The sequence below is a fragment of the Stegostoma tigrinum genome, chromosome 2, assembly GCF_030684315.1.
Source record: "Stegostoma tigrinum isolate sSteTig4 chromosome 2, sSteTig4.hap1, whole genome shotgun sequence".
In the NCBI taxonomy this organism is placed as follows: Eukaryota; Metazoa; Chordata; class Chondrichthyes; order Orectolobiformes; family Stegostomatidae; genus Stegostoma; species Stegostoma tigrinum.
The window spans coordinates 106,238,510-106,254,076 of NC_081355.1; the positions used below are offsets into that span (position 1 = coordinate 106,238,510).

Here is a 15,567-nt window from a genome sequence, read left to right on the forward strand (position 1 = left end):
CTTGCTTTGATGTAGGAAGTACCTGTTTTAGAGGTATGCTTAAAAACATTTGTATGCAATGGGAAATGAGTAGGCGTGGCCCTTTGGAAAGTGGTGGTCACCTGCATGCAAACACTTAAAGAGCCAACTATGGTGCAGCAGCTTATAGCTAATGTCTCAGCTTTCATAGCTGCAAAAGCAAGGGGATCTGCAATATCTGAGTGCTGCAGGGTATCTCTAAACTGAGATGTCACACATGCTGCATTATGACTGAGGATATCTACAGTCAAAGTAGCTTATAGGATCTCTCAAAAACAGCAATCTGCAGTACAGCAAATTAAGAAGATTAATGAGATACTATTGTAGGGAAGTGTAGTGATGCTGTGGAGCACTAACCATGCTGTCCTCTCAGGATGATTGTAATTGTCCTCTCTCCCCTGCTGCTCCTTGCTTTTGCCCATCAGCTAGCCCACATGCTGTCATCATGCCATGTAGATTCTGTCTGAAGTCAGGCCTTCTGCGCCTACAGTTGTGCAAGTTCATCCTGCAAAGCCATCTTAGTAAAAGGTAGCTGTCTTCTGCTGGGCATGCTACAGCCAGTGGGGCAGCACAGCATTGGGACATTAGGTGAGGCAAAAGCACAAGAACAACAGGTGCGAAGATAATGCACTAAGTTCAGTAATTTCTTGTATACAATTTGTCCAATATTGCATGATAAATTTGGCTTGTTTTTTTTTCATGTCAGCATTTATTTCAGCACTGGTGCTAAGACTGTAATAGTTCATAAAAGAGATATTACATTGTCATGTGGTGAATTGGGGACATGTTCAGTGATACTGCAGTCAGATAAGCTGATAAAGATAGCATGAATGAAGGGAATGAGTAGGTTGTCTCCTCCTTCATTCTGCCCTTACCTACCATGTACCTGCTGACAATGATTGTGCTCTCGTGTTGTCAAGGATGTCCCCGCTCCAGCCTGAAAGGAGACCCTATTACAGCCCCAGTGCTGCTCGCAAGCTGCTCTCTGTTCTGCCAGCAGTAAAAGACGGATTTCAAATGAGTACATCCTTAGTGAAACAGAAGCTTCACATGTACTATTCTCAGATGAAGTTGAGTAGGATAATTATTTAACTTCTTAAATCCCTGGATAAATCTGGACTGTTCCTCATTGGTTGAGCAGCTTGTCTTCGTCCGTAGCTAAAGAACATGCAGAGTGAACAGAACCCTTGAAGTGAGGACCAAGGTTTTTCCCACTTACTGCACAACATCCTGTAGACTCTACTAAATTTAACTCACAGAACAAACAAATACTAACTCAGTAACCGCCAGAAGAATATAATCAAGCAGCAGTCAACTTGAAAGTAGATGACAATACTCTTAAGTAGCACTAGGGGAGGTGCCCTGATGAGCATGCTCAGCTGTACAAGATGAAGATCTGGAGGACTGAGGCTCTTGTAGTGCAGTGGTAGCATAATTACTCCTGGACTGAGAGACCTGAGTTCAGGTCCCACCTGCTCCAGAGGTGTGAAATAACTTCTCTGAATAGATTGATTAGAAATGTAGGTTAATTTTAAAAGAAGAACTGGAGCACTTGGCTTGGAAACGGCACACAAGAGTCAAGTCAGTTATGTGCTGACCGAGGTCAGGTTCTGCTTACTCTGCATACTTTAGGAACATATTTCCAGCTAATGTGCTAACAACTTCACCAAATGGTGTGTATTACAGCTGTAGGCAGGCTGCCCACAGTGCAAGTGCTATTTTGGATCCAGAACAGCAGCATAGCATAGAAAATATGGGTTCTACAAAACCTGGTTGTGGAATGTACTTACTTCACATCCAAATAAATACAAACTGTGAATTTCTCAATAATTTCAGTCTGAAGCTTGAATTTTCTGAAGGTCTCAGTTGTCAGCTGGACCCAAGTCAAATACAGTCTTTAAAAGAGACATTCTGTACAATGTAATTTCAAGTTTTGTAATTGAAACAATATACATTTTAAAATAGTTCAAGTTATTTAATATCCAGTTACTGTGGGGTGAAATTTAATGTATGACCTTCTTTCACTATGTACATTGAGGGAGTCATTTTCTATCTCAGCTTGCTTATTCAGCCTTTTTCAGGGATGAGATGATTTGATTCAATGAATTTTCTGCGCTGTTAAGGTTGGAACTGCCAAATTCGGCTGGTGAGTTTTGCATCTTAGATTAATCAGCCTAAAAGATAAGTATGAAATTAGCTAGAATACTTAAGAACCTTTTCTGTTATAATTAATATCTGATTAGAAGTGCATGTAGCAAATTACACATTACTAACATTTTGTGGCAGTTTGTATCTTCAGATAAGATGGTAGTATTTAATCCAGAGATGAACATTTGTATCTAGAGCATGTTAATACTCACTCACCATTCTTTGGCAGTTTGCATTCCCATGGTAGACATACTTTGCTTTATTGTTGCAAATATTCAATCTAAAATCTTGAATTGAAGACCATAATAATAACTACTATATTCCTCGGAAATAAAATGATTTAGGCTAGTTTTCCTTTCTCTTCAAAAGAATTATCATCCTGCTTTTAATTTTTATTCTATGAAGACAGAGAATGGCATATCTTAGATAATAAAATGTGAGGCTGGATGAACACAGCAGGCCAAGCAGCATCTCAGGAGCACTCCTGTGCTCCTGAGATGCTGCTTGGCCTGCTGTGTTCATCCAGCCTCACATTTTATTATCTTGGAATCTCCAGCATCTGCAGTTCCCATTATCTCGAATGGCATATCTTGTTTTTTTCTATAAACGGAGAGGATTTCAAACAACTAAAAGAGAATGTTTAGATACTGTGAAACTAAATGGCCTGCTTCCACACTGTAGGGATTCAATGATTCTATGGACTCATTGGGAGACATTTAAAAAAACAGGCGGCACGGTGGCTCAGTGGTTAGCACTGCTGCCGCACAGCACCAGGGACCTGGGTTCAGTTCCAGCCTTGGGGCGACTTTGTGGAGTTTGCAAATTCTCCCTGTGTCCAGGTGGGTTCCCTCCAAGTGCTCTGGTTCAGAGATGTGCGAGTTGGGTTGATTGGCCATGGGAAAGGGATAGGGTGGGGGGGTTGGTCTGGGTGGGATACTGTTCAGAGGGTCAGTGTAGACCTGATGGTCCAAATGGGCCTGCTTCCATACAGTGAAGGTTCTATGATAAACTATTTGCAGAATTAAAGAAATGCGATGATGTGGAAGAAGATGGATTTTGATGCCCTGTACCCAATGGACCAGAGAATTCCTACAGTGCAAAAAAAGCCATTCAGCCCATCAAGTCTGTACCAACCCTCTGAAGATCATCCCATCCAGATCTAGCGCCACCCCACATTCCATAACTCCATATTTTACTATGGCTAATCCATCTAACTTGCATATCATTGGACTGTGGGAGGAAACCAGAACACCCGACCGAAGCCCATGTGGACACGGGGACAACTTGCACATTGCACACAGTCACCCAAGGCTGGAATCAAACCCAGATCCCTGGCACTATGTTAACCATTGAGCCATCATGCTGCTCCTATGAGATCACCCCCAAACCTTTGGTGGGAAAGGACATAATGTCCTGATCACTGAGAATTTAACCCTTCCTCACTGCAAACCATCACTAAGTGATCAGAATGCCCAGCCAAGGGCAGTGTGCACTTTACACATGGAACAAAAACAAAGTTGCTGGAAAAGCTCAGCAGGTCTGACAGCATCTGTGAAGGAAGAAGCAAAGTTGACATTTCTGGCCCAGTGACCTTTCCTCGGAACAGTATGAACCTTAGTTGAATAGCAGTTTATTCTAAACAATGAGCATCCAAAAACTAAATTTTCCTATATTTCCATGAGGTCAGGGGGTGCTCGTCCAAGATCTGTAGTATCTGCCTGGGCTTTTACCTTTGTGTTACCATTTTAGCTTGCGACCAACCTATTGACTTATAGCTGGAATCTGCAGAGTTGGCAGCTTGGCCAAGAGTACCAGCATCTGACACAGTATTTTGGCCTCATGTCAATCAAATTTCCATTGGGTCTGCTGAGTGGCAAAGTCCCCATCAAAGGGACATCTGACTTGTTTAGTTCCAGTGAACCAATAAATTGTCCCATTCCTGTCTCCACTTTGGTTCTAAATGCCTAAGCAGTTTAAACTTTAAACAATCACAAAGATGACCTTCCTTTGTTCTCATTTGGAGAAACCAATGCAGCATTCTGATGTGCCCCAGCAGCACATTGCCTGCCCACCCTGAGTTCAGATAATACTTTTAAGTCACATTCCCCTGTGAACTGCAAACATTTTGACATTAGCTTCCTAAAATCAACTTTTTTTTATTACCATTCAGATGCATTTCTTCAGCGAAAAAGATTTGGTTTTATAATTTGAGGTTAAAATATATTTGTTTAGTGAGGATTCAATTGTTTTTAAGCTAGTCCTTTTATACTTGTTGCTCACCAAAACCAGAGAATAATTTAATTCAACACATGAGTTCTAGAATGTAATCTTATCCCATTACATTTGATTTTCTCTGCAACTCATTTCTTATTACAACCCAAACAGTGGCAGCTATGTGAGGGAAAGGAGGAATCACATACAATGTCTGTGTCTTAAATCAATTCAGTAAATTCTTGGCACTTTCAATAAAAATAAAACCTTGCATGCATACAATCATACAAGCTAGGATCAGGAATAGGCCATTCAGCCCCTCAAGCCTGACCTGCCATTCCATAAGATAATGGCTTATCTGCCTTGAGTCTCAACTGGTTGCTAGTGTCAGCTCCTTATTACCCTCAACTCCTTGTTATTTCAAAAATCTATCTACCTCGCCTTTAAAATTTTCAGTGCTCAACCTCCACACCCTCTGGGTATATAATTCCAATTATTCACTACCCTCTGCATTCCTTTGCATCTCAGTTTTAACGAGTGTCCCCTTAGTCTCTAATTCTCTAGTTTGAAGTTCCCCACAAGTAGAAACATCTTCTCAATACCTACTGTGTCAGGCCTCTTCAGAATCTTTGTACGTTTCAATAAGATTGCCCCTCATTCTTCTCAACTCTAATGAATAAAGACCAGAGATGATGTGAACTGCAAATGCTGGAGAATAAAGACCTAACGTGTTTAGTTCTCAGTCAACCTGTACTCAACCTTAAATTAAACTTTCAGTACCACCAATCTAGGGAAGATAACTCCAAAATCTAATAACTTTCTGAGAGAATAAAATTGTTTCTTAATTCTAAATGGTGTTGCCTGGTTCTAGCTTTCCCTGCAAGTGGAAACATCTTCACATCTGCTCTATTAATTCCCCTCAGGATCCTCTTATTTTTTCCAAAAAGAGGTTTGTTCAATCTCTTCATTCTGTAGTTAGCTTTACATCCAGATTTCCTAATTTCTTTGTTAAATAGTTCCCTTTTATTTAGAGTCATACAGCATAGAAACAGACCCCTCAGTCCAATCCGGTCTTTCATGTTTTTTTAATGTCTCAAATCCTCCATTCCCAGCAACATTCTGATAAATTTTTTTCTGAATCCTCTCCAGTTTAACAATAACAGGGTGACCACAACTGGACATTGTACTCCAGAAGAGGCCTCTCTAATGTCCTGTACAATCTTAAAATGATGTCACAACTCTGATTCTCAAAGGACTGAGCAATGAAGGCAAGCCAACTGAATGTCTTCAAGACTACCGTGCCTACCTGTGCCACAAATTTCAAATAATTATTTACCTGAATCCCTAAGTCTGTCTGTTCTACCAAACTACCCAGTACCTTACCGTTAATTGTATAAGTCCTGTCCCTGTATTACCAAAATGCAATCTCTCACATTTATCCAAAGTAAACTCCACCGGCCATTCCTCAGCTCACTGACCCAATTGATCAAGATCCCTTTGTAATCTTAGATAATCTTCTTCATTGTCCACTATACCACCAATTTTGATGTTATCTGCAAACTTACTAACCATGCCTTCCACATTCTCATTCAAATAATTTATATAAATGATAAACAAATGTGGACTCAGTACCAAGCCCTATGGAACACTGCTGGTTACAGGCCTCCAGTCTGAAAAACAACTCTCCACCACCACCCTCTGTCTCTTACCATCAAGCTAATTTTGTATCCAATTGGCAACCTCACCTTGGATCCCATGTGATCTCACTCTACTTATTAGTCCTCGCACAAAACCATGCTGACAGTCCCTAATCAGTCCTTGCCTCTCCAAATGCATGTAAATCCTACCTTTCAGAATTCCCTCCAACAACTTACTCACCACCGATGTCAGACTCACAGGTCTATAGTCTCCAGGCTTTGCCTTACTTTGCAATAGCACATTAGCCATGCTGCAGTCCTCTGGTACTTCACCCATGTTTGTAGATGACAGAAATATTTTTGCTAGGGGCCCCACAATTTCCTCCCTAATTTACCGCAACGTCCTAGTCACTTAGTCAGGTCCTGGAGATTTATCTACCTTTATGTTTTGAAGACCTCCAGCACATCCTCTTTGTATTGATGCCTGGTATAATTTTGTTGAAAAAGAATAGTAATTCACAGATGTATACTTAAAAGAACAAGGTTGTTCAAATGTTTATAGTTTTATGCAATACAATGCAAAGCCTTGACAGTCATGTAGAAACTTTGATCCTGGAATTCCCATTCATGTCAATAATGCTGGCATTTATGCTGTGTAGAATTCTTGCTAGATTGACTCAGTGAGGAGAGAATGGAAAGATCTAGGGGGAGTGGGCAGGTTGGTCACCCGTATAATGTAACATTTCATAAATCCAGATTGTTTGTTTGTCCCAAGTCAATTACAAAATCACAGAATTGTTACAGTGCAGAAGGAGGACATATGCCCACTGAATCTGTGTCAACTTTCCAAATGAGCAATGAGCAGTTCACCTAGTGGCAAATGAAGACTGTATAGCTGACACAGGTGAACGGCATGTTTTATACATGATAAGAATAGATAAAATGCTAATTCGACTATAATGTTATGCCAGACAAAACCAAAACCCATTTACTTGGGAAATATATTAGTGTAATTATGCTTTCCCCTTGTAGCTCAAATAATAAATATTTTAAGTGACTAAATAATATTGTGTGAGTAGCTAAGTGGTCATTAGCAGCAGTCTGCCCAAATGATTTGTTTTCAAAGGGTATTTTAAGTTATCAGGACATAAGTAGACAAAAGTATAGCAATTTATTTGAAGGAAAATTCATATCCTTACAACGCTGAGTTAGGATTGCACAAGCTGTCACTGTACTTCATTTATCCTGGTCTGTACATAGTCTGTACATTTAGTGTGTATTCAAATAAGTGATACAAATGATATGAAAATGATACAAGTTCCTGATTGAAAGTTATGCTTATCTTCCTTTAGAGCAGTTTTTCCTAAATTTAAAGATATTGCAACAATTATGTGAGAAAAAGCTCATCTCATTGAGATAGTGGGAACTGCTGATGCTGGAGAATCTGAAATAACAAGGTGTAGAGCTGGATGAACACAGCAGGCCAAGCAGCATCAGAGGAGCAGGAAAGCTGATGTGTCGGGTCAAGATAATAAAATGTGAGGCTGGATGAACACAGCAGGCCAAGCAGCATCTCAGGAGCACAAAAGCTGACGTTTCGGGCCTAGACCCTTCATCAGAGAGCACCCTTCTTCAGAAACCAACCCAAAACGTCAGCTTTCCTGCTCCTCTGATCCTGTTTGGCCTGCAGTGCTCATCCAGCTCTACACCTTGTTATCTCATCTCATTGAGTCTTATTTTCTTAAATATTGCACTATAACATTAACTACTGACATTACTGTAGTTAAAATACTGTGATCTAATTGTATTGACGTCTAACCTTACTTGTTAAAGGCACCTATTCATTTTCAGACCATTTCCATAAATCCCTTCATTCCTTTCCAGGTTTGGTTTGTAAAATCCAATTTGGAAATGTAACATCCAAACTTAAAGTGCTGTAAACAGCATTTGTGTTACAAATTAGAGTTCCTGATTATTATAAGATGTAGCAAAAGGTGTGCCGTGTTTCATTTTACGTGCTATATGTTATGAAGGGGTTTTCTACCTTTTGAAAATCCAAAGCCATTTTAGTTTGTTCTATAAGTAGAAGAACTACTCTGAAGAAATTGTGCAAATGTGATTGTCCATCTGTGGTCTAACCCACAATCCATTTTTCTCTTTTCATGGAACTTTCCATTAACGTGGAATTAATTGTCATCAGCATCTTTAATAAGCTTCAACTGGTGACTCCATTTTTGGATCAGCTACAATTGTTATGGTATACTTGGTAAAAATAATTCTCATTTTCTTTTATATATTTTTTATGGGTAGAATTTCTAATAGCACTTTGTAATTGAAATAGTATTTGCATCTATTGTTAAATTATATATTGGATGCACAATTTGGCTAGTGGAATGTTTCATGTTCATTCAAGAGCTGGTGTTAATATTCATAATTTGAATGTAATTCAATCAAAATAAGATTCCAAAGCAAACTAAGACTTAAGATGCTATGAACCAAGCCTGTATAGCTTGTTTTCCACCTATATTTTGAATGCCAGCCTTAATTGTTGGCAAATATTGAACATAAATAAGTTAGATCATTTAACATCAATGCTTTTATTTAGTAGCTAAAGCAAAGTAAATTAAGATGTTTGTTTTATTTTTCATAAAATCATCAGAAATAAAGAATTGGAATGTTAAAACTGAGCAACTAACTTAGAGGTTTTCTAAATTTTTCCTTCATTCATTTTGAGGGGAAAATAGTAGATTTTGTGCAATACTGTAAACTTCACTTTTGTGATTTTTTTGTAAACTTTTGTATTTGCTGCCTATACAAATGTCCTTTGTAAAATTAATATATTGTACCAAGATAAAAATAAATGGTGTAATTTTAAAACCATATACTTGAATACAAGATATTACTACATTTAGGTTACTTGCTTTGTACGACAGAACCTGAGCATTGCTAAACAAAGACATGCTATCAAAGCATTTAGACACTCACCTACCAAGACAAATGCAAGAATACCAAACTTCAAAGTGAATAATAATTTATACCAAATGAGAAAAGGGAGTTTATTTGTTGGTAAGTGGACTCTGATTAGTCTACCATTGAGAATGCAGCAGAGAATAGCTATCTCCTATGGTTTTGTTTAAATTCGGATGAAGGGTCTGGGCCCGAAACGTCAGCTTTTGTGCTCCTGAGATGCTGCTTGGCCTGCTGTGTTCATCCAGCTCCACACTTTGTTATCTTGGATTCTCCAGCATCTGCAGTTCCCATTATCTCTGATCACAAAGTTAAATAAGGAAATGGCCCACATTCCATGTGCAATGTTCATCCAGCTTCACACCTTGTTATCCTTATTTAACTTTGCCTGGGTTAGTGTAAATAGTAAATATGGCCTTCTTCAAGACATTTGACACTTTGCTCATCTGATTGTCAATTAAATAACTAAGTTGAGATTTTTAATGAAGCAGAGGTTGATGTACACTGACTGTCCCCATTTGTGGTAGTACTAAGCTTGTAGACAAAACTGTCAAAAATTTTACACTGGGCTAGAAGATTCAGGTTCAAATCCCACCTCCTCTAGAGGGGTCATAACATGTCTGAACAAGTTAATCAACCAAAGATCTGAGTTTTCATCAACATTTCCAGGCAATGGGTGGGTGGAGGGGATTGTAATTCCCTGCTGCCTACCTGTCTTCTGCAGCTATGTTTGCAGCTGGGTGATCTGTAAGAAGGAGCATGTGGAATCCACCAACACCCGTGTCCCATTCAAAGTTGGAATGGAAATGTTCATCGTGAGGGGGTCAAATCAGTAAAAATACCTGTATGAGAAAGGCCTACTAAATCTGTTCAGACATGTCCCAGTTGCTGAGTCCTCCCCCGACCCCTTTAACTTTTTCCATGCAACTGAATCTATCCCCCACTATTTCGTTTAAAGCCCAACCTATACAGCTCCCTACTTTCCAAGTCCTGGTGCCAATGTCCCAAGAATTCAAACCAGTTGCTCCCACAATCTTTGAACCACACATTTATTTTGTTAATCTTGTTGACCCTGCACCAATTTGTTCGTGGTTCACTTCCCTATCTTTTGCTCCGTCAACCAGAACCTAAAGGCTCACAGTACCTCTGTCTTGCCTTGCTGCTTAGTGCCATTACAAAGCCAGGCAACTGGTCATGGTTGTCAGCCATCAACAGTCAAGGGGATGGATATGTTGTTGTAAGGTACCATGCTGTGCCAATCTCTCACCTGCGTCATGTGCTAGCAACATGTGCAACAAACACACTGCATGTGATCTAGATGACCATGTCTCAAGGTCTATGGAGTGTTGTCCTCACTCAGGTCAAAGGAGACAGCATTCAGTGGCACAGTAAGTCAAGGGCAGCCTGCAAATCAGACCAAGAAACGGTCCATCAGCTGTTTAGGATGGGCAAGATCCAGGGGACTGTACATCTACTGTCTGGAAAGTGGCCCCATGGTCTGTCTGCAGGCCCAGTGCAATCAGCCCAGGAATATGTTAAGTCAGTCTGGGAGCTACACAGTGATCAAATGAAAATTAGTGAAAGGTTATCAAGGGTCATTGATGAGGTTGGAAAGTTGGGGAATTCACTTGTGGTGATTGGAGTCAGCATGCTGGTCACAGGGGAGACAATAACATGAAGGAGGCAATTCAACGTGCGTACTCACATATTGCAGGAGGCAATGACAAGTTGGTATGATCACTTGAGGGCAATCGAGAGACCCAGGTGCTCTTCTAGACACCTAAGTTCAAATCCCACCATGACAGATGGTGGGATTTGAATTTAACAAAAATCTGGAATTAAATAAAGGTCAATGATGACCATGAAAACTTTGCTGTAAAAGCTCAGCTGATTCTTTTAGGGAAAAGAACCTGCTGTGCATTGCTGTTTTGGCCTACATGTGACTCCAGAACCACAATAATGGACTTGACTCTCAGCTGCCCTCTAAAATCATCTAGCAAGCCTTTCAGTTATATCAAATGCTAAGAAGTCTCAAGAAAGGAGCAAAATTGGATAAACCATTTGGTGTTGAAGACAACCCTGGAAACAACAATAGCAGACACAGCCCTGCCAAATCTACAAAGTCTTCCTTATCAACATCCGGGCACTAGTGCCAAAATTGGGAGAGCTATCACACAGATCAGTCAAACAATAGCCTGACATCTTCATGCCACAGAATCATTAACCTACTTAGCCCAGACACTACCACTACCATCACAATTCCTGGATATGTACTGTCCTACCAGCAGGACAGATGCAGTAGAGATGGTGGCTCAGTGGGTTTTTGTCCAGAAGGTGTTGCCCTGGGAGACCCTAATATTAACTCTGATTCCCATGAAATCTCACGTAATTGGGTCCATTATGGGCAAGGACTCTTCCTGCTAATTACCACTTGTTATCCCTCTCTCAGCTGACGAATCAGTTCTCCTCCATGTTGCACAACACTTGGAAGCACTGAGGAAGCTACAACACAGAACTACTTGCACACAAAACAGCATATGCAGGGAATGATAGACAGGTCTAAATGATTTCACAATCAACAGATCAAATCTAAGCTCTTGAGGCCTGCCATATCCAGTCATGAATGGTGGTGGACAATTAAACAAGACACTGGGCCTGGAGGCCCCACAAATATCCCCATCCACAATGATGGGGGACACCAGCACATCAGTTCAAAAGATAAGGCTGAAGCAATTTGTAACAAGCTTCAGACAGAAGTGCTGATTGGATGATTCGTCTCAGCTGCCACCATTACAAATACCAGTACTCATCCAATTTGTTTAAATTGGTGTGATTTCAAGAAATGATTCAAGGATTGGACACTGCAAAGACCATGGGCCTTAACACCATTTCACAACAGTCCTGAAAAAATTATTACATCCCCAACCAAGCAGTTCCGGTATAGCTACAATAATGGCATTTCTCAAACTTTCCTGTTCTGGCCTACATGTGATTCCCGAACCACAGCAACGTACTTGACTCTCACTGCCCTGTGAAATGGCCTGGAAAACTGCCCAGGTATTTCTGGTCCACAAAAAGTACAACAAATCCAACCTAGCCAATTAGAATGCCATCAGACTATCCTCAATCATCAGTAGTGATGGAAGGAGTCATCAAAAGTGCTATGGAGTGTTCTTATTCGGCAAAACATCCACAAGCATTTGCTTTGTCCACCATGGACACTCAGTAGCAGCATTATGCATCATCTACAAGAGAAACTAGACAAATTCGTCAAGGGCCCTCAGACTGTACCTTCCAAATCCATGACCATTGCATTCTAGGATAAATGCAACAGATCTATGGGAACACCACCATCTGTGAGTTCTCCTCCATGCCATTCACAATCTTGACTTGAAAATATATTTCCTTGTGTATCGCTGTGTCAAAATCCTGGAACTCCTCCTCTAACGACATTGAGTTCCCCTGCAATGGCAGCTCACGGTGGGAGGCGTTGGCCTAGTGGTATTATCAATGGACTGTTACTCCAGAGATCCAGACAACATTCTGGAGACATTGATTCAAGTCTTGCCATGGTAGATGGTGGAATTTGTATTCAATAATATATAATTAAGAATCTAATGATGACTGGGAATCAATTGTCAAGAAAAAAAAACCCTCTGGTTCACTAATGCCCCTTTAGGGAAGGAAACTGCCATCCTTACCTGGTCTGGCCTACATGTGACTCCAGACCCACAGGAAGGTGGTTGACTCTTACCTGCCCTCTGGGTGATTAGGGATGGGTAATAAATACTGTCTAGCCAGCGACACCCTCATCCCATGAATGAATAAAGGAAAAAAATAATCCAGTCATCATCTTTTTAGTTTTGCTTTTTAATGTAGACCCTACCTGCTCATATTCCCTAGGCAAGAGCTCTTTCTACCAAAACGGACATGACAATTGAATCATTACCCCACCCACCAAGTTCCCTCAGTAGCCCAAATGAGATATCCTGAACCTGGGCACCAGTTCCCAAGACTCTCAACCCTGGCCAAAGAGAAGTATTTATTTCCCTGACGATACTATCCTTGATTACAAATAGATTTCCTCTTTTCTCCATAATCTTAAATAGCTCCCTGTACCACAGTGCTGTGATCAGATTGCTCATCCTCCTGACAACCCCCACTCTCTCCACACAGGGATCAAAAATTGCAAACTTGTTCAAGAAACTCAAAGGCTGAGTGCCCTTCAGCATTACCTCCTGGATCCCTGTTCCTACTTCAGTCAAATTCTCCTGTCCCCAACCACTGATAGAATTCAAGGTCATTAATATAAGGGTTGTTACAGCCTCCTAAAATACAGCGGCCAGGTAACACTCCCCCACCCTGATGTTTGCAGTGTTTTAAGTTCAGGCTCCAGCTCATCAACTCTGAGCCAGAGTTCCTCAAGCAACCAACACTTGCTACAGATGTGGTCACTGTGATCCACAATGGGGACCACCAGCTCCCACATCATCCAGTTACAACGCATCACCTTGTCCAACATCTCTATTTTAAATAATCAGTTCTTAATTTTTAAAAATTTCCATACTCATCTTTTAGTTTGTAGCCTGTAAATATTTCCTCTATTTACCTTCAATATGAAAATAATCAATAATAGTCAAATTGGTAGTTATCATGAGCCAAACAACTTATGGTTTACTAGCGATGTCATTCTGTGTGCTAGGCCTCGGATCCAAGGCTTCAATTTATCATGTTAGAAAAACCTTACAAATGATAAGTCAAAAATCACTTCTTCCTCTCTGCACTAATTTCCCATGATGTCTCCAAATTTCCTAAACTATGCACTCATTCAGGCTGTGATCTCTCGTTCCTGACCGTGCAAAACTTTGTGGTCATGTGGTTTCCACAAGCAGCGTTTCCACCCACCCACCTACCTAGAGCCAACTCAGAATAGTTAAGCTTCAATAGTAATTAACACCTTTTATGGAGCTATTTCAATCCCCAAACTGACCAAACATCCTGGCTTCCAGCTGAGACTTTTATTGATTCACATTTTGGGCTGCTAACGGCACAGTGGTAAGGTCCCTACCCCTGGAGCATGAGGCACTGGTTCAAGTCCCCTCTTGCTCCAAAATAGAAAAAAAACTTAAGGCCTTATTCAGGCTTTAGGTGATAGATCGATCGCTATCCATGAGTCAGCTAACTTATCCTTTTCACTAGGAGCTTGCTTGTATCTATTTTGGGAGCCATCTCATGGCACAGTTGTAATGGAGGCCTGGGTTCAAGTCTGTGCTCCAGAGGTGTGAACAGGGTGATCAGAAACTAGGCTAATGACAAAAAAAAATAAGAATTCACTAGGAGCTCCTGTGGCACAATCATGGTATCTACCTCTGGGCCAGGTGGTTCAAGTCCCACCTGCACCAGAAATGTATAACATCTGATCACATTAAATTAGAAATATCTTAACTTTGTCACTCAACTAGGGCCAGGAAAGCCCAGCTGCAGGGTCTCAAAAGATAGGATGTCAATTATTTTTACAATTCATGCAGTATTGCCATTAGATCCACAGTGCCACAGACAGAGGAAAGGCTCAGGTTTGAGACTACAACTGCAACTCCAGGCTGAGTGATACATGTGAACTCTTTTTTTTAAAACAAAAGATGTTGGTAATGTAACATGAATAGGAGAGGTCTGATATGGTTCAATGACATCAAATGGAAAAAAAAAGTTACTTTTATCTGATTGCCACCTTCCCAATGCAGTTAGAGTCAGAGCAATTCAGCACGGAAACAGGCCCTTCGGCCCAAACTGGTCCATGGTGACCATTCAGCCACTTCCAATTGCCCTTATGTGGTCCATATCCCACTAAAAAATTCCCATTATGTACCTATCCAAATGTTTAAATGTTTCCATTTTACCTGCCTCAACCACTCTCTCTGGCAGCCCATTTCATGTAAGCATCACTCTCTGCATGAAAACATTGCCCCTCAGGTCCTTTTCAAAACATTCCCCTCGCACCTTAAACCTCTCCCAAAAAAAAAAGGCCTAGCAACATCCTTGTAAATGTTTGCACACTTTCCGGTTTCACTATGTCTTTCTTATAACAGGGTGACCAAAACTGCACAATACCCCAAGTGCAGCCTCACCGACTTATACAACTAACATAAAATCCTAACGCCTATACTCAATGCTGCGACTAATGAAGGCAAGCATGCCAAGTGCTTTCTTCACCACCCCATCTACCGGTGATGCCACTTTCAACAAACTGCATACTCGTACTCCTGGGTCCCTCTGTTCCACAACACTCCTCAGGACTTACCATGTACTGGATAAGTCCTACCTTGGTTTGACTTTCCATAGTGCAACACCTCACATTTATCTGTATTTAATTGCAATTTGGCAATGCTCAACCCACTTCCCCATCCAATCAAGATCCCTCTAATTTTTCATAACCTTCCTCTCTATCAATGATATTTCCTAATTTTGTGTCATCTGCAAACTTACTAATCATGCCTTGTACATTCACATCCAGATCATTTATGTAAAGAACAAATAACAAAGGGCCCAGCACCAACTCGTGACACACACAACTAGTCATAGGTCTCCA

At 40.7% G+C, this 15,567-nt stretch overlaps 1 protein-coding gene across 5 annotated transcripts in view; it reads left to right on the plus strand.

Moving 5' to 3' along the window:
- kat2b (K(lysine) acetyltransferase 2B) overlaps nt 1-15,567 on the plus strand; it is a 93,227-nt gene that overhangs the window by 66,029 nt on the left and 11,631 nt on the right. For 2 of the 5 annotated variants that reach the window (XM_048550602.2, XM_048550630.2), the window contains exon 19: nt 7,367-8,894. The exons of 1 other annotated variant lie outside the window; for it this stretch is intronic. In XM_048550602.2, coding sequence (XP_048406559.1) covers nt 7,367-7,409 — 43 coding nt within the window. In that variant the 3' untranslated portion in view covers nt 7,410-8,894. Of the gene's footprint in view, nt 1-2,076; nt 2,165-7,366; nt 8,895-15,567 lie in introns of those variants that run through there. 2 more of the 5 variants (XR_007249530.2, XR_007249532.2) reach the window with 2 other exon arrangements.